A 19770-nucleotide genomic window follows, 5' to 3' on the forward strand; every position below is an offset into this window, starting at 1 on the left:
AAATATTTGTACATTGCACTGAAGGGAAATAAAAATGCATTACACGTGAGTTAGTCAGTTTAACTGATGTTGTTCAATTAGAAGTTATCTTTCTTTGATTGTTTTATTGCCGATGAATGCTTTTCCTTTGCAACTAATGATGATGACTCTGTCAGGAATAGTCTGAGTAGCTTAATGTTTGGATCTGATGCTCCTTATGGATGGAGCAAGTACCTCTTCTCTTTGTGGGCCTGTGTTGTTGGCATCCTCCAAAGACCAAACACAGTCGCATTTAACCCATCCTTTTCTTCAGAGGAAAGCTTTTTGAATTGTCTCTAATTTTTCAGTGTTTTAAGGTAAAAGGGATAAGGTATAGCAGTTCTCTAAGAGGATTTAATATTTTATGTCTTCATTTCTGTGGTAGTTTACATACACTAATATCAGCATAATGAGAAAGAGTCTTGTATGAGACACTGCCAGGCAATTTTAGGTGTTTGTCATTTGTGATCTGGATTAGTTTTTGGCACCAAGTGTTATTCCTTAACTGAACAGCAGTGAGTAGTAGGACAGAGACTGCTAATGCTTAAATGATGTGTGTGGGCCCCGCAGCAATCAGCAGGTGCTGTATGCCGGAGAGCTGCTGTAGTTAAATAGAGAAGAGGAGAGATAGGCCATCTCTAGGACACAAGAGTCAGGGCTTGACAAACTGAAAAGAATCGATACTCCAGCACCAGCACCATATGCACAATGTAAGCACCAAAACATCACCACTTGATACTAAATTAACTTCACTAATTTGAATTTTATTGGCTTTGTGTTTTTAATTTGTATACATGTTAGGGTTCTATAGTTATATAAAACTCTAAGCATAAGGAGAATTATTCCTAGTTTATGCAAGTACATATAAATATGTAATGTAGTATAATAAAGACAATTTTTAGGTAGAATTTAGGTAATGTAATAAAAGTTAAGGCCCTTTAGAAGGATTTTGTTCTTGCTTGGTGCCAAAGATAAACACAGCCAGACAATAGTTAAAGCACTGAAAAGAGTTTCCTCAGTAACCACTGACAGGAGGGGAAAGAGCTGAGCTCCACTGTGCTGTGTGCGAAGTAATTGGGTGAATTTAAAAAAAAAGAAAAAAGTGTTTAAAAAAATCCTTCAAAGAGAGGATTTAAATTTGTTTTGAATCCTTCAGCATTCTAAGAAAGTCATTAAATAGGGCTAAATGTTTCGGTATTTGTGGATCTGTGGATCTGAAATACCACCCTTTGTGATTCAGATAACAAATGATGATGCTTCTTTCATTATGTTATTATTTTTTATTTTTATTAGTTTTTATTTTTTTATTTTTATTTTTTTTTGCGGCACGCGGGCCTCCCACCGCTGCGGCTCCTCCTGCCGCGGAGCACAGGCTCCGGACGCGCAGTCTCAGCGGCCATGGCCCACAGGCCCAGCCGCTCCGTGACATGTGACATCCTCCCGGACCGGGGAATGAACCCGCGTCCCCTGCATCAGCAGGTGGACTCCCAACCACTGCGCCACCGGGGAAGCCCCTATTATTATTTTTAAATAAATGTATTTATCTATTTTTGGCTGCGTTGGGTCTTCCTTGCTGCCTGCGGTCTTTGTCTAGTTTGTGGCGAGCGGGGGCTCCTCTTTGTTGCAGTGCGGGGCCTTCTCATTGCAGTGGCTTCTCATTGTGGAGCACAGGCTCTAGGCACACAGGCTTCAGTAGTTGTGGCAGGTGTGCTTCAGTAGTTGTGGCACATGGGCTCAGTAGTTGTGGCTCACGGGCTCTAGAGTGCAGGTTCAGTAGTTGTGGTACACGGGCTTAGTTGCTCCATGGCATGTGGGATCTTCCTGGACCAGGGCTTGAACCTGTGTCCCCTGCATTGGCAGGCAGGTTCTTCACCACTGCGTCACCAGGGAAGTCTCTCATTATGTTATTGTAATCAATTATTGTAAAGTTTTTCTCTATAGATGGAGAAATTTCAATTTTATATTTAAGTTCATTCATTCATTTATTAAATAGCGTTAAGTTAAAATAAAGCCTAACCTCGAAGAGCTGTTAGTAAACTAGCAGAGATAAAACATGTCCCCCAATAACTGTAAACCGTATAGCCTGATGGATATACAGAGTTCATGGTCTCTACTGCGTGTGACTTATGGCCTTGGGCGATCTGCTTAACCTTTCTGAGCCTTTGTTTCCTCATCTATAAAATAGAGATCATAATGGGACTCTTCTTGCTTACTTTATAGAGCTGTGGGGAATATGCTTTAAGATATTACACACTTAGAAAGTTTGCAAACTGTCAAGCCCTGGGTAAGTGTTATCGTTTGTGGTTGTAATTCAATATAGAATGAGGACCTAGCCACCAGAAAGGGTTAAAAATCTCTGACAATAAGGAGTATTGGTAAGGAGGTGGAGCTATTGGAATTCTCTTACATTGCTGTTAGGGTGTGAATTAGTATAACCACTTGGGAGAAATGTTTGGTAGTATTGATACCTCCAAAGCCAAACATTTAAATACCTTATGACTCAGTAATTCTATTTGTGAGGTGAAATATGAGTACCTGTATCCAACAAAAGACATGTACAAAAATAACCATAGAAGCCTTATTTGTAATAGCCAAAACACAGAAAAATGTCCATTTACAGTACAATTGTTAAATAAATTATGGTATAGTCATACAATGGGGTACTCCGCAATAAAAAAGAACACATGATTGGGCTTCCCTGGTGGCGCAGTGGTTGAGAGTCCGCCTGCCGATGCAGGGGACACAGGTTCGTGCCCCGGTCCGGGAAGATCCCACATGCCGCGGAGCGGCTGGGCCCATGAGCCATGGCCGCTGAGCCTGCGCGTCCGGAGCCTGTGCTCCGCAACAGGAGAGGCCACAGCAGTGAGAGGCCCGTGTACCGGAAAAAAAAAAAAACCCCACATGATTGATATGCACAATCTGATGAATCTCAGAGATGTGATGTTGGGTGAGAGAAAACAGATACAAAAGAGTGGGTACTATATGGCTCCGTTTGTATGATGTTCAAAAACAGGCAAAACCAATGTTGGGTGAATCAGAATAGAGGTTACGTTTGGAAGGGAATTTCAACTGGAAGGGGAACAAAGAAACCTCCTGGGATGCTGGAAATGTTCTACATCTTGATCTGGGTGGAGGATTACAAGTGTGATGTGTATGTAAAAGTTCATCAAGCCTAAGATTCATATACTTTAATGTAAATTATACTCTTAATTTAAAACAGGTGATAAGAGTGCCAAGAAAAGTGCTATAGGACAGCAGTCCCCAACCTTTTTGGTATCAGGGACCAGTTTTGTGGAAGACAGTTTTTCCACGGACCAGGGGTGTGTGGGGGTGTGTGGGGATGGTTCAGGCTGTAATGTGAGCGATGGGGAGTGCAGATGAATCTTCGCTCGCTTGCCTGCCGCTCACCTCCTGCTGTGCAGCCCAGTTCCTAACAGGTCACAGGCTGGTACTGGTTCGTGGCCCGGGGATTGGGGATCCCTGCTAGGAGCTCAGAAGAGGGAATAATGCTTTTACTTGGGAGAATCAATGAAGGCTTCTTGGAAGGAGTGATATTTGGACCATGGTGCATTTTGAATATGGTGGAAGATGGGTCAGAACTTTCCAGGCTTAGGGAACAGAGTGAGCAAAGTCACAGAGCTGGGAAAACATGGTACTTTTAGGGTAAGTGATGAGTGGTCCCATCAGAAAGGCTCTTGGAGTACATGAATGGAGCTGTGAGTCAAGGTAGATCAGATTGTAGATATGATCAAAGTAGATCAGATTGTAGAGGGCTTTGTTTTGTAGCATAGACATTGATACCACAGAAGCCTTCTGAATGGAGCTGTAGTGTGACCAGACCTTTGGGAGGATTAGATGAAAAATTATAGAGGGGAGAGAGGGGGACTTGGGTTATCAACCTGGAAACTTTATAAAATCCATGCCTGAGGTTGTAAGACCTGAGCCAAGGTGACAGCACTGGGCAGCATGGAAGGGTGAGAGTGAACTCGACAAGCTGAAATGACCAAACTTGACATTAAGCAGATTGTGAGATGTGCTAGGAGAAGGTCAAAGATGAACCTGTTCATCACCTGAGGGTGAGCAAGAAGTTGGAAAGACAGGTTTGAAGCAGTAGTGCTGTGTTTAATTACGAATATGCTGAGTGGAATATGGAGAGAAAGAGATACAGAAGAAGGAAAAGAAGGAGATGGAGGAGGAGGAGACAGAGGGAGGGAAAGCAGAGGAAGGGGAAGGGCAAGGAGAAGGAGAAGAAAACATTAGAAGTGAGGGCCTAGATCTTGGGGAAACAGAAAGAATTGTCATTGTGCATGTGATGGTTAATTTTATGTCAATCTGAGTGGTCCATGAGTTGTTCTTTTAGCATATGGCATGGACACATAAATAATAATGTATAAAGCTAAGAGTATTCACAGTTCACTCAAAACTACCTTGAGACTGTAGCACTAAAACTTCTTCCTCATGCTGTGTTAACACAAAACCCCAACCTCGGTGACTTAGGACAGTCATTTCTTGCTTTGGCTGCAGATCAGCTGCGAGTCTTCCCGTCCCACTGCCTACTCTGAAGGAGCAGCTCTTGTCTGGGACATGCTTTCTCCTGGAAGAGGGAAAAGCAAGAGAGTTAGGGGAAACACTCAAATGTTCTTAAAGATTCTGCTCAGATATGACAGTTGCCTGGTCTGTTTGCATGCCATTGACCCAAGCAAGTCACATGACCAAGCCCAGTGGAGGTGCCTCTTCCTCCCAAGGCAGACACCTGCTGCCAGGCACAAGAGGTGCAAATATTTGGGAACAAGAATACAGCCTACTACAGTGCTTCCCTCAGCTTTCTACTTAAATCTGTCAAACTATAACCAATAAAATAGATCTGTCTATGAAGGATTATTCCAGCCTTTTCCTCTTATGGTCTAGAGCAGGGGTCCCCAATCCCTGGGCCATGGACCTGTACTTGTCTGTGGACTGTTAGGAACCGGGCCACACAGCAGGAGGTGAGTAGCGGGTGAGCAAGCAAATCTTCATCTGCTGCTCCCCATCGCTCCCCATTGCTCGCATTACTGCCAGAACCATTACCCCTCTCATCCGTGGAAATATTGTCTTCCATGAAACCGGTCCCTGGTGCCAAAAAGGTTGGGGGCCGCTGGTCTAGAGTATATATTCAAATGCATTTTGAAAATTACATAGACTGCTTACAAATGAGTTAGGAAATTACTTTGGAATAAAGAAGAAGATGGATTTGGCTCTTCTGTTGCAAATTTCCTTGCAAATTTTTTTAGTGCATGTGGTGGTTAATTTTATGGGTCAATTTGAGTGGGCCATGAGTTGCCCAGATTAAATATTGCTTCTGGGTGTGTCTGTGAGGGTGTTTACAGATGGGATTGTAACAGGGAAGAGCCAATTTTGACTCCATGTTGGATCTGTTTCTTTGACTTCAGCCTTTGCTTTTTGTTGCTTTTGTTACTGTAATCACACATAATGGCCTGCCTCAGGAACCCTACCCACGTGTGAATGGCTGCAAGAAAGAAGAAATTACACATCCCCTTCCTGAGGCTGCCATTCCAGGAGGTTTTGCAAGGCTGTTGGCCCTTTTTACTCTCCCTCTCTATTCTGCCTTTTTACTTTACTTCCCCCTCTAATTCTATAAAAGAAACTGGTATCCAGACCCCAATAAGATAGTGTTCTGGGAGGACCCTAGTCTGCCATCTTCTCAGTCTGCCGGCTTTCCGAATAAAGTCACTATTCCTTACCTCAGTACCTCATCTCCTGATTTATTGGCCTGTTGGCAGCGAGCAGAGTGAGCTTGGACTCCGTAACAGGATTAGACTCTGTAGATTGCCCCCTCCAGTGTGGTTGGACATATCCATCCCTTGAAGGTCTGAAAAAAACAAAAGGCAGAGGAAGGAGGAATTTGCCCCCTTTTTCCTGCCTCACTGGGGAGCTGGGATGTCTCATCCCATCTTCTGCCCTTGGACTAAAGGACCTAGATCATTGACTCACCTGGTCTCAGGCCTTCAGACTAGGACTGAATTATACCACCAGTTTTCCTGGGTCTTCAGCTTGCATACAGCAGATCTTGGGACTTCTCAGCCTCCATAATTTCTTGAGCCAGTTCCTTATAATAAATCTCCATTTGTATCTATATCCATATCTGTATCTTCTATTTGGTTCTGTTTCTCTGGAGAACCCTGACTAATACAGTGCAGCAGCAGAGGAGATAAAGAAGACCTTGGAAAAACTAAGAAGAATGAAGTTACAGAAGAAATGAAGATTTTGTTTACTCCTTTGGAGCTTTCCTGTACTTATTTTAATTTGGTTTATTTATACATTTGTAATATTCTAAAACTATGGCATATGGCATACACACTTATAAATAATGTTGCTAAAAGCTGAGAATTTTCACAGTTCACTGAAAGCTGTCTTGAGAATGTAGCTCTAAGACTCCTTCCTCCCCCCTGGGCCTGAACCTCTGGCAAGTAGACAGAGCTAAGTTTGTTAAAGCTGTTTGTGTCCAGAGGCTCATCACCAAGTCCCCCAAGCCTCCATAAACTGGGCCAGTATTTGAGTGACTTAGAGCCTTTCTTCTTTTTGGTCCAATTAATTAGCTAATCTTTGAAATGTCTCTGGATGCCACAGCAGAACTGGGCATGAGGGAACTTCTTAGGGGCAGAGAAAAGAAGGCTCTGGGGGCAAAAAAGTCTCCTCCTTTTTTGCCCCCAGTGCTAACACAGAAAACACAAAACAAAACAAACACACACCCCCAACTCACTTCTGTTGAAGGGGTTCTAGATTTTTTACAATGAAGCACAGAGCAGCTTCTCTGCAGGGATCTCATTTGCTGGTGTTCTTGGTGCTTTCACAGTGGAGAAGAGAACAGGGCTGGGGCACTTTCCCTAAGATGAGTGCCTTGTCACCTAGCAACCCACACCTTTCCCCAGCCACTTGGTGAGGTATTGTGTTAGAATGGCTAAACATTTCCCAAAAGGTGGTATGAGGAATTCATTTTTAACATAGTGAGGCTCCCAGGGAAAGGACCTACTAAATGTGACAGGGGATGGAGGTGTGCTCCCCCAGGTCTGGAGATGGAAAAGCAGAGAGAAGTTCTGTCTGTGGTGTTGTGGGAGATTCCTGCTTTCTCCTGGCTCCCACTTCTTGGGATGTCCTGAGGTCACTTTTTCAAGGAGATCCCACTCCAGTACCAGGTGTCGGAAACTCCTACTGTGTAGCTACATTTGAGAAGGACCTGGCATCACTCCTGGCTTATAGCACAGAGGGCTTATCATGGTCCTGGGGTCCCAGGACGCCAATGAGGAAGCCAGGCAGGAGCCGCCTCAGAGTCTAGGACGAAGGCCACATGGCAGAGACCAGCAACAGGAGCTGCCTGGGCTGTGCATCACCACGGAGCCATTGCTCATGCCAGCACCTTCGGCAGGAAGAGTCTGCAGGCCACCCTGAGACCCTGCCGGACAAATACAGACCTGTGGGGAGGGAGCTGAGGTTTCAGAAACTATTCAGATAAGGGCTTAAGGGGAAATGAAGGTTAAACTGTCCATACTGTCTCCACAGTCCTACTCTGGCTCGGGGCCTGAGAAACACTTGCTGTGGCTGCCTCCACAGACCTCACTCTGCTGTGGTCCTGGAGGGTGAGGGTTTGGACAATGGCCTGATGGGGAGTTGGAGGCAGGAACTCGACCATGGATTTGACCACCACTGTCATCCATTCTTAATCAGGGCACTTAAATCTCTTGGGCATCATGAAAATAGAAATTATGGGGACATAGGTGGAGAGCTACTTGAGTTTTTTAGAAGAAAGATTTTATGTCAACTGTTTGCTAGTCACCTTGTTATTTCTTGGACTTGATTTCTAAATACTTCAAAGGAAAAAATATTAACAAAGCACATGAAAGGACTTTCTTTCTCGAACCATTTTTGCTTACTGTAGCCACAAAGTCAAATTATACTTAAAAAATTTACCAGGTAGCTTGATATCTGGTCTGTTGCATACATTTTATTGTTCTATTACCACAGCACCAGCCAGTTACTTCCCATAACTGCTTTCTAACATACTGTTTGCCTTGTTCTTAAAATACCTAGTGGTGATTTACTTATTTGCATATTTATATATGTGGGGACTGTTAATGTATTATATCTATAACTCATCTTCTACTTGCCTAGTCTAAGTATCAATATTATTTTTCATTACTTGGACTGAATAATTTTCACTAACCATTATTCCAATTTCTAAATCTTTGTTTCTGCTGCATCTTATCTGCTTTCAAACATATCTAATGAATTCTTAATTTTAATTATATTTGTTTCAATTCTAGAATTTCCATTCAGTTCTTTTAAAAAATTGTTTATAGAATCTAGTTTTCTCATTGTGTCATTTATTTCCTTGAACATATCATAGTTACTTTAAAATCCTTGTCCAATAATTCCAGTAGGTGGATCACATAAGGATTTGTTTCTTTTTTATTTGTTTGTTTGTTTTGTTTTTGGTCATTTGGTCTTGTCTCTCGGCATGCCTGTAGTTTTTGAGTGAATGTTGGACAATATATGTAAAATAGCGTAGAGATGTTGGATGATACTATCTTCCTCTGGAGAGGATTTGATTTTTTTTTCTGGCTGGTAGTAGATGCAGATCACCTTGATCTATTTAGGACTGAGATAGTTTAAGGCTAGGTTTGTGAGGGCTGGTCTATTTCCAGTTTGCCTTTATTTCCAGTGCTCAGGGTTTTCAGCTGAAGGCTTTAGTTATTTACCAAGACCCCTCCTCAGCTTTGTGAATCTACTGAAAACTCTGCTTAGTTTTTTACCTCTTAGCAGCTGCTTTCTCCTGAATGTCTTGCCCCGGAACAGCTTAGGATTCAGCAAATGCCTCAGGATAAAATCTATTCAGAATGTCAGACTTACTTCTCTTCTGTTCCCTTTTCTCTGGAAAATTTCCCCCTTGAGTCCGGGTTGCCTTTTGTATCTCTGAACTACAGATTTTGTTTTCCATCCCCAGTGAAACTGCTGCAAGCTCTGGGCCACGACACTGCTTCTGCCAAATGCCTGAGACGAAAACACAGTGGGAAGTGCTTGCTCATCTCAGTGCATCTCTTTTCTTTTAGGTTTTGGCCCCTCAAGTGCTGCCTGCCTTTGTTCACCTTGACTGATCTCTGATATCTTCAAAGAGCTGTTAAAAAAATTTACCCAAATTTTGCGTTGTTTAAATTTTGTAGTAGTCTTGATACAACTGTGGAAGGTGGGCGATTTAGTGTGATATAAGCTTACTTCATCATAGTTGGAAGCTGAGGTCTTAATCTTGAGTTTTTTATTTCAATGGTCACATTTTCCCCTGAGATATTCTATTTGGTTGTTTCTCAAATCAGCATCATCTTTTTTTTTTTTGATAATATTCTGTTTCTATCTCGTGTTTTCTATTCTTTATTATTTTAATCATTTGAAATATACTTATTTTATAGTTTATATCCTACTAAGTTATTTGAAATTCTCAGGGGTTTATTTATTTATTTTATTGGAGTAAAATTGCTTTACAATGTTGTGTTAGTTTCTGCTGCACAACGAAGTGAATCAGCTACATGTATACCTATATCCCATCCCTCTTGGACCTCCCTCCCACCCCTCACCCCCCACGCCACCCATCTAGGGCGTCACAGAACACTGAGCTGAGCTCCCTGTTCTCTACAGCAGGTTCCCCCTAACTATCTATTTGACATAAATACACTAAATACATGGTAGTGTATTTATGTCAAACCTAATCTCCCAATTCATCCCACCCTCCCCTTCCCCCCTTTGTCCACACGTTCATTCTCTACGTCTACGTTTCTATTCCTGTCCTACAAATAGGTTCCTCTATATCATTTTCTAGATTCCACATATATATGATATTTATTTTTCTCTTTCTGACTTACTTCACTCTGTATGACAGACTCTAGGTCCATCCACTTCTCTACAAATGACGCAATTTCGTTCCTTTTTATGGCTGAGTAATTCCACATCCATACAGCTACTGCATATTTGAATTCCATATCCACATCCTCTTTATCCATTCACATTAAGTTGTTTCCATGTCCTGGCTATTGTAAATAGTGCTACAATGAACATTGAGGTACATGTCTCTTTTTGAATTATGGTTTTCTCAGGGTATATGCCTAGTAGTGGGATTTCTGGGTCATATGGTAGTTCTATTTTTAGTTTTTTAAGGAACCTCTATACTGTTCTCCATAGTGGCTGTATCAATTTACATTCCCACCAACAGTGCAAAAGGGTTCCTGTTTCTCCACACCCTCTCCAGCATTTACTGTTCGTAGAGATTTTGTTGATGGCTATTCTGACCAGTGTGAGGTGATACCTCGTAGTTTTGATTTGCATTTCTCTAATAATCAGTGATGTTGAGCAGCTTTTCATGTGCCTCTTGGCCATCTGTATGTCTTCTTTGGTAAAATGTCTATTTAGGTCTTCTGCCCATTTTTTAATTGGGTTGTTTGTTTTTTTGATATTGAGCTCCATGAGCTGTTTGTATATTTTGGAGATTAATCCTTTGTCCATTGCTTCATTTGCAAATATTTTCTCCCATTCTGAGGGTTGTCTTTTCATCTTGTTTATGGTTTCCCTTGCTCTACAAAAGCTTTTAAGTTTAGCTAGGTCCCATTTGTTTATTTTTGTTTTTATTTCCATTACTCTAGGAGGTGGGTCAAAAAAGATATTGCTGTGGTTTATGTCAAAGTGTGTTTTCCTCTCAGAGTTTTATAGTGTTCGGTCTTATATTTAGGTCTTTAATCCATTTGGAGTTTATTTTTGTGTATGGAGTTAGGTAGTGTTCTAATTTCATTCTTTTACATGTAGCTGTCTAGTTTTACCAGCACCACTTATTGAAGAGGCTGTCTTTTCTCCACTGTATGTTCTTGCTTCCTTTGTCATAAATTAGGTGACCATATGTGTGTGGGTTTATCTCTGGGCTTTCTATCCTGTACCATTGATCTATATTTCTGTTTTTGGGCCAGTACCATACTGTCTTGATTAGCTTTGAAGTATAGTTTTATTATATATTATCTGCTGATTCAGTTTGCATTTGCTTCTGCCAGATGCCTCAAGAGGGTATTAACAGCTGAGAACCAATTTTTATGTTAATTTCTTTGTTTGGGATGTCTTAAGCCATACAGCTACTGCATATTTGAATTCCAAATGTAAGTGAGCAGAGAGACATGGTTGCAAAATATGAAGGGAGAGATTTTTTTTCTCCATTTTGTTTACTTGTGAGTGAATGTTTCTTGGGTCATATTTTCACTTAAGATATGGACTGCATATAGGATTCTGACTTTAGGTGTTCATATTAGTTCCAACTCTCCGCATTACATGGCCTCAAGGTCTTGGCTGCTGTGAGTTCTGAGTTCCTCAGGCTGCTGAGACATCAGCACCTATTGCTCCCTCTGATTTTCAGTTTTCTTTTTGTATAATCCCAAAGGATTTGCCTCATTTTCTTGGGGGTTCAGTTGTGTTATATGTGAAGAGACTTACATACTTTATTCAACATTTCTGGGTGTTTTTTTAGGCAAAGGTTTTCAAGTTGTCTGATTTTTCATAATTTCAGAAATGAAAGTCTTAACTGACATAATTTACATTGCTGGGTTACAGTAAAACTTAAGTGTTATCTATTATTAAATATCATCATCAACATTATTTTCACATATATATAAAATGTGAACATTTGGATTATAATATATATATTATATTATAAATATAAAGATATATATGCATGTAATAGATTATATATAGTATGTAATAGATTATAAAGCTTTGTGATAACTCTTCTGTGAACTGGGTGTATGGTTACTGGATATAGTACAATGTAGATCATGCTACTAAAACCCAATAAAATCTGGCCTATTGAAATAGCTGGAAGTACATCACCCTTCTCTCAACTACATGTTTCTCTGTCTTTAAAACCTTTGTTTTAAAACTCTGATTTTCTCAGTGAAATTGGAAAATGTTGTGGCTTTGAAGCTTTTAAACATGTAAAGATATATCTCTGGGAGTGTATATTTATGTGTGAATCACTTCACATTCACTCATATATATTATTTATATTTGGATTTTAAAATATTATATTTGCATGAAATTGTATATCCTTTTTTTCCTTTTGTAGGAGGGTACTTCCATCGAGACTTGAATTCAAAGAATATATTTCTGAAAAATAATCTACTTAAAATTGGTAAGATTTTAAGAATATGTATTCTATGAGAGAGTATATTCTAGATGTTATTAATATATCAAATTGGAGTATAAAGTACCTAAAAGTGTTAGAATAATCATTGGTTTATTCAAACTTACTAAATTTTTGTTCTTGATTCGTTGTGCCCAACAACAAAAAACCCAATTATTTTGTTTCTGATTATCTGATATAAACTGAGGTATAAAACATTTGCTACATATTAGATAGATTCAACAAATATCTTTTGAGTTCCTATTCCATGCCATGCGCTAACCATTAATAAATGATTAGACTTGTTTTACTAGTTTGATTACTACAGTTTTCCCACTCCCCTACTTATTTTATCACAAGCAATTAACAGTTATCACAGATAATTAAAATGTTGATGTAGTTAGTTCTCCTTTAGAACTGTACCTACACTCACAACAGTTACTGGATTGTTTGATCTTATGTAGGTGTTCTTAGAGGGGGAATCATAAAAGCATGCAACTAATTAGACAAGTATACTGAAGCTGATAGATTCAAATTTTTATAGTCATGTTCTTGAAAAGTCTCAGGTTTTTTGTTTGAAATTTCTTTATTGTAAATGAAGAACAAACTCTCCCCCCCACCAGATAAAATTGCAAGTCATAATATTCAGTGCTTCCAGAATCATTCTGTTTGTTGTTATTCAGACTTGAAATAGCTTTTTGTTTCAAGTTGCTGGTTTTCCATAATTCCAGGAAATAAAGTTTTAGCTTACATAATTCACTTTCCTGTCTTCAAAGTCTTCTTTCTCCTATAAGACTTTTATTTTTAAAGCTATTCATCAGTATTGTATAATTTAAAATGTGTGACTTTTCTTTCCCTTTAAAATGGTATGAATCATTGCATATTAAAGTTGTCAAATTCGACAGTTGTTAATTTCTAGTACAGTACTGATTTTTGTGATTTAAAGTATTCATAAAAATTAATTGTTATTTCAAGGGGATTTTGGAGTTTCTCGACTCTCAATGGGATCCTGTGATCTAGCCACCACTTTAACTGGAACTCCCCATTATATGAGCCCAGAGGCTCTGAAACACAAAGGCTATGACACAAAGTCGGATATCTGGTGAGTGGGCATGTGCTGGTCCAGGCTCCTTATTCATTTGCTACCCTGAGAGATGGTGCATTTTGTTTTTAGGCTCATTTACTTACTACGTCCACTCACTTTATCCTTTTTAAATATTAGTTATTCTGTAAGCAGTGTAAAAGAAGGTCTTTTGGATTAGAAACTTGATATATTCCATTAAATTGATTTCAAAAATTCTCTTTATTCATAGATTAAATGCTTGGTTTGGATTTTTTCTTCTTGAACCACGAAGGAAAGTTCCTAATGTATCATAAACATTAAATTTTGATATGTTTCTGCTAGTCTATTACATAAAGCATTTGTAATTCTAAACACTGTGCTTTATTTTTTTTAAGGTTAACTTCCACCTCTGTGGGGAATGTATAGCTTACCTTTATTTTTTGTCTTCTTGTTGCTTTTAAGAATTTTTACGAAAGATATTAGCTTTAAGGATCAACTTAAATTTTAAAAAATTCTGGGTTCTCGGTGATAGATACATTTGAGATTTCTCAGCTTCTTTGAGCTCTTTTCCAAAGGAATTTCTCCTTCTTCATTGGGGAATCAGTTTAAATCTCAGTGCAAAAAGCCATGTGGAAAATTGTATTCTGTTGATAGCAATAGATCCTAATTGGGGAAATTTTCCTTTCCTTTGAAGGAGAATCTTATATAATTTTCAACTTGTTAAGGGTTGAAAGGACAATTTAGCTGAGAACTTGTTAATTAAGTAAATAATTATTGTATGCAAATCAACTTAAGTAGTTCTGAGCTTTCAAAGATGAGCAGTGTGAAATATCGTGTCTGCTTCATTGTTCTAAAGAAGATAAAGTAGAAAATTACTTTTTCTCTGGTTAGGGAAAAATAAGCACAGCAGGGGTTATGCCTTGGGATTTTCAACAAGGTCATTACTCCTGTTCTTGCTCTGGTCCCTCCCAAGTGGGAGAGAACACTGTCACGATTAGGTCTGGCTGGGGCAGATCCCTATCCATCCTGCGCCTCAATCACTCTTGGGATTATACATTTCTAGGTTCTTCAGTGGTTTTTTTCATTGTTAACTAGTTTCTTCTCTGGTGGTCTTTTCCAATTCACCTATCATCTTTTCTCAATCACGACGTTCCCTGATTCTCTCCAAAAACAGAAACAAAAACCAGACAAAACCCTCAAGGTATGTTCAGATGAATGAGTTTCTTTAAACTTCGCTTCATTGAACATCTACTATTTGCCCATGGCTGTTCAATAACCTTTAGCATATAAAATCAAAAGTGATAGGATTCCTGACCCTCAGTAAAAATCTTCTTGCTCTTTTTGGTGTACCTTTCTCCAGTTAGAGAAAAACTAGTCTTGGGCTTTGGATTGAATTTGAGGTAACATACCTAAATCTCTCTTCACACTTATTTTTATTATTATTATGGACATTTAAAAATAGATTTAAATATAAAATTTCTTCATGATTAAGTTTACATGGTATCTCAGGAAGATGTTACATCATGTCATTTGAAAGAAGAGTAAATTAATTTTATGAAGCTCATCATTTAAGTCTTTGGAATTATGTATAGCAAGAAAGCTGACTCCTTTTGACAGGTGTCTATATTTGCTTGCCAAATCGGATGGACGTCACCTAAAAAACAAAGGCAAAGAAGCCCCCAGAGAGGAGGGCATAGAGTCTTGTTTCAGTTGTGTCTGTCTTACTTCTTTTTTTAAAAAAAAAGGAATATCATAGGAAATTCATAGGAATAAAAGATTCATAGGAATATCAGACAGTATTGCTTTAATGTTTTAGGCTTACAAAAATGATATGGGACTCAGGCAAAACTTTAAAAAGCCAACATTTCCCAAATATAGAAATGCAAGAGAATTTTTATATATTTTTGCAAGCATTAGGTCAGCTCTCCTTGCAGAGATTACCAACTACTCAGAAAGTTCTAGGCAAGGATTTATCATCATCATGACCCCAAATAACCACCTTATTAAGAATTTAGTAATTACCTTAGTTGTATCCAAATGAAAATGGGCTTATCTGGTAATGAAATGTCTACTGTTGAACCTAAAGTGGAAAGAATAACAGAGAAATATAAATTATAGTGGCAGATATGTAAGTGTAGTGCGTCATCTTTCGGAGACACTCTTAGAAAATTTAGATTGAATGGGGTTGAGAATTTTTCCACTGAATCTCAGCGTGTAACATCTGTTTACTGTGGAATATTGTCTTAGGATTGGAAACACTTATGAATAATTGACAGGTGTTTTGCTTTAGCATTAATGGCTGTACATATTTATTTACAATGCTTAAAGAAGATGAATTGTTATAATACTAACTATATTTTCATCTGTTAATGCTCGCCCATATGTAACTTTGTCCTCCTTCAACCTGCTTAAAACTTTTGGGATTCATTTATTTACAGCAATCAAGTACAGGAAGTCCCTTTCTTAAAACTGGGTTAGGTTCTAAAAGTTTATAAACAATTATTTGGAAAGTTAGGATAATTAGGTTCACTGAGGACAATACTTTGAACATGGCTGATTTGTATAAGCTATTGCTGAACATCTTTTTCCCCCCACAGGAAAAATATAATATATGAGTTGGGTTCCTAGACTAGTTCTTTAAATTGGTTTAAACTATGAATAGTTAGAACTTATTATTTTTGTAGGAGAAACAAATAAAGGACAATGACAATATTATTGGAATAATGGTACTGTAAGCAGAAAGGAAACAGACGTTCATTGTTGGCCTTATTTGTCATGTTGTGAGAGGTCACCAGATGGCCATACATTCTTTGGGTGATTTAAGTGGAGTTAATGGTGGTGGGGAAAGTATAATGGGATGCTCTCAAAGTTTTGTTCAGGGGTCTGGTATGGTATTTGGCTGGGTAGGGGACACTGGAGGAGTCTAGTTCACACCCAGCATTGGAGTCAGGATGTAATGATCTTGGGCGGAAATGTTAGACAAGGCTTAGCTTCAGGTGGAAGAAAACAAAGAGGAACCAGCACCTGCCTGGTCTGCCAGGACTAAGAAAGTATCCTCACAGAAGAGCATTCCCAGGGTTGACAGGGTAAGGGGGTAGAGAGGAAAACAAGCTTGTTTTCTGGTGAAGGATTTAGGAAAAGGGAGAAACAGGCCAACCTGACAGCAGGTTCTGTAGCTAATGTGAGACCTCAAGTAGCTGGCAGCCAGCAGCCCCATCAGCTGCCTCTCGGTGAAGCAAGCTCTCACCTGCCCATGTTCTGGGCATTTCCTGTGTGGGTTCAGAGCAAACTGTTGGACAGCTTCAACTTCCTGGGGAGTGAGCCTTCTTGGGGAGTGAGCACTGGCATCATTATTTTCACTCAGCAGAAGCTGAGGTAGGGAAACACTTAAGTCAGCGGCAGTAAATTTGAGTATTAATATATTTTTTCAATGATGAGCATGAAATGATTGATACAAACTCTGCAGATAATGTTAGTCTGGCCTGGTGGATTTTTAAAAGGGCATAATACAACAGCAGCAAAAAACCAGGAATAGCTACCCTCTGTGGAGCGCTTACTCCATGATTGACATTTAATGTGCTAATTTCTTCATGTACCTATCTAAGTTTATTTGTTACTCCAAAAAAAAATCACACTGTGTATAATTTTATAACCTGTTTCTTTTTCATTTAGCAAAATAGAACATTGCTCTGTAGCAACAAAATATATATACATATCATCTAAATGTTTGCATAGTATTCTATTCCTGGACACAATAGTTTATTCAACCAAGACCTTAATGTTTTCTCTGAAGATTTTCTCTTTGTCTTTCAGCATTTTTACCTGATGTATCTAGGTGTGGATTTACATTTATCCTACCTGGAGTTAGTTGAGATTCTTGGACATGTAAATTAACATATTTCATCAAACTTGATCAGACTTGGGAGGCTTTCAGACCTTCTTTTTTTGAGTATTTTTTTCTCCTCTTTTCCCTCTTTCCTATCTTTCTGGTCTTCCCACTGTGTGTATGCTGGTGTGTTTTCTGGTTTCCCACATGCTCTGATGCAATGATCATTTTTCTACATTTTTCTCTCTGTTCTTCAGATTGCATAATATCTGTCAGTCTGTCTTCAAGTTCACTGATTCTTTCTTCTGCTAGTTAAAATCTACTGTTGAGCCCCTCTGGGGAATTTTTTGTTTTAGTTATTGTACTTCTCAACTCCAGAATTTCTACTTGATTTTTAAAATAATTTCTCTCTGTTTACAGATATTCTCCATTTGATGTGACATTTTATCATACTTTACTTCTTTAAATAGTTTCCTTTAGTTCATTGAACATATTTAAAATGACTGCTTGGAAATCCTTTTCTGTTAAATCTGACATCTGAGCTCTCTCAATTAGTTTCTGTTGCCTGCTGTTTTTCCCCACGTATGGATCATTCTTTCCTGTTTCTTTGCATGTCTCATAATTGGTGAAAACTGGACATTTTAGATTATATATTGGAGCAACTCTGGACACTTACTCTCCCCACTCCCCCACCTCTCTGGGGCTTGTTATTATTTGTTTGTTTATTCACCTAGTGAATAAACCCCTTTAATCTGGGTAAGACTGTGATTATGGCAAAATTATTACTATGTGCCTTCTGAGTCTAGGTCATAAAAGGTTGACAACGCTTCTGTCTGATTCCCTTGAGATCCTTGCTCTTGGAATTCAGCTATGGTGTTGTGAGGAAGTCTGTGTAGCACACTGGGTGTACAGTGTGGAAGGAATCGAGACCTCTGGGCTTTAGCCCTGGCTGAGCTTCTGCATAATGGCCAACACCAATCAGCCAATCATGTGAGTGACTTGGAAATGGATCTTCCAGCCTCAGCTGAGGTTGCCCAGCAAATGCCATGGGGAGGAGATTCAAGGCCTCCTTGTCAATTTCTGAGAGAATAGATTCATGAGCAAAATTATTGACTATTGTTGTTTTAAGGCACTAAGTTTTGAGGTCCTTCATTACTTATAGCGGTGAGTAGAACAGGGCTTTGTCAGGAGGACAATAAGCAGAGTTGAGACACAGCCTGTAGTCTGGATCTCCATTATGACAAGCTGGCAGTGTTCATTTTCTTTATCTTAAGAAGTTCAAGAAATGGCTGGAGAGGAGGCCACACTGCTTGTGCCAGGAAAGCAGTGTGGTAGTCTCCTTGCAGGTGCATTTGATGGATGGATCCCAAGAACCTGGGCCTCAGTTGAGAGACTGGACCAGCAGCTTTTCCATGTGCCTCAGACTCTCCCTCCACTCCTCCTGGCTTCCCTTCTCCCACTCATCCCAGCCCTGGACCACCTTCTGACTCCAGCACCATCTCTCCATCACTCACATAACTCAGCAGCATGTGGCAGCCAGCTCAGACCAGCTCGCAAGGCTCTGCTATCCACATCTCTTCTCAACCCCACAGAAATCAATAAATGCTACAAATCAGGGTGTACCTTTCCACCCAGAAAGCCAGTTTACCTCTTGCCTGTGGGTTGTTCACAGAAAGAAAGAAACATCAAGACGTGTAAGTTCTTCACAAACATAGAGAATGGACATGTGAACCTGGGGAGAAAGGGGAGGGTGGGACGAATTGGGGAATTAGGTTTGACATATATACACTACCATGTGTAAAATAGATAGCTAGTGGAAACCTGCTGTAGAGCACCAGGGATCTCACCTCGGTGCTCTGTGATGACCTAGATGGGTGGGATGGGGTGGGGGAGGTCCAAGCGGGAGGGGGATATATGTATACATATAGCTGCTTCACTTCACTGTACAGCAGAAACTAACACAACATTGTAAAGAAATTATACTCCAATTAAAAAAAAAAGACGTGTAAGTTCTGGTCTTTGTCCTCAAAATATTGGCAGACATAAACAAATTGCCATATGTTGTTATAGTGCAATACAAGGAGTGTGTACATGGCTCTGGTGTATAAAGGAGTGAGTGATTCACTGCTAGGGTGAGGGTGCAGAGCATCAGCTACAGTCTCAGAGTGTGGATAATGCTGCTTAGGATGGGGAAGGATGGAGAAAAGTTGGACAAAATGCCTTTCAGGAAGAAAGATCCTGTGCCCATGACTGAAGGTAGGGGATGCTCACTGTGGGGGGAGGGATGGACTGTGCAGGGAAAAAGGCTGGCCCAAAGAGCCATTTCCCCTCAGCCTTCTCCCTCACAATGGGCCTCAAATGTATGTGTTTGCAGTTATATCCAAATGAGTTTATATATGTTAAAGGTGTTAATCTAGTAAATGTAAAATTTTCATAATATATAATTTTTGAAACTCTGTTTTGGTATTTTTTCATTTTAGAAAATATACTGAGAATTTGAAAGTAGTTGCAAGTGACCTGGGCCTTCTCTGACTCCTGAAAGCCCCTGGGAGCACTGTAATGACATGGAAGTGTAGTAATGCTCGGTGTCCTCCAACTAGCTGAGGACGAAGTGTGTGTGTGTGTGTGTGTGTGTGTGTGTGTGTGTGTGTGTGTGTGTGTGTG

General features: G+C 39.6%; 1 protein-coding gene across 1 annotated transcript in view; it reads left to right on the top strand.

Moving 5' to 3' along the window:
• Positions 1-19770, top strand: part of NEK11 (NIMA related kinase 11) — a 109758-nt gene that overhangs the window by 60383 nt on the left and 29605 nt on the right. Inside the window, 1 exon segment of the mRNA XM_027086481.1 lies at positions 13193-13319. Within this exon segment, the coding sequence (XP_026942282.1) occupies positions 13193-13319 (127 nt within the window).

This window comes from Aethalodelphis obliquidens, unplaced genomic scaffold, assembly GCF_003676395.1.
Source record: "Aethalodelphis obliquidens isolate GAN/ISIS:26980383/991018 unplaced genomic scaffold, ASM367639v1 scaffold56, whole genome shotgun sequence".
In the NCBI taxonomy this organism is placed as follows: Eukaryota; Metazoa; Chordata; class Mammalia; order Artiodactyla; family Delphinidae; genus Aethalodelphis; species Aethalodelphis obliquidens.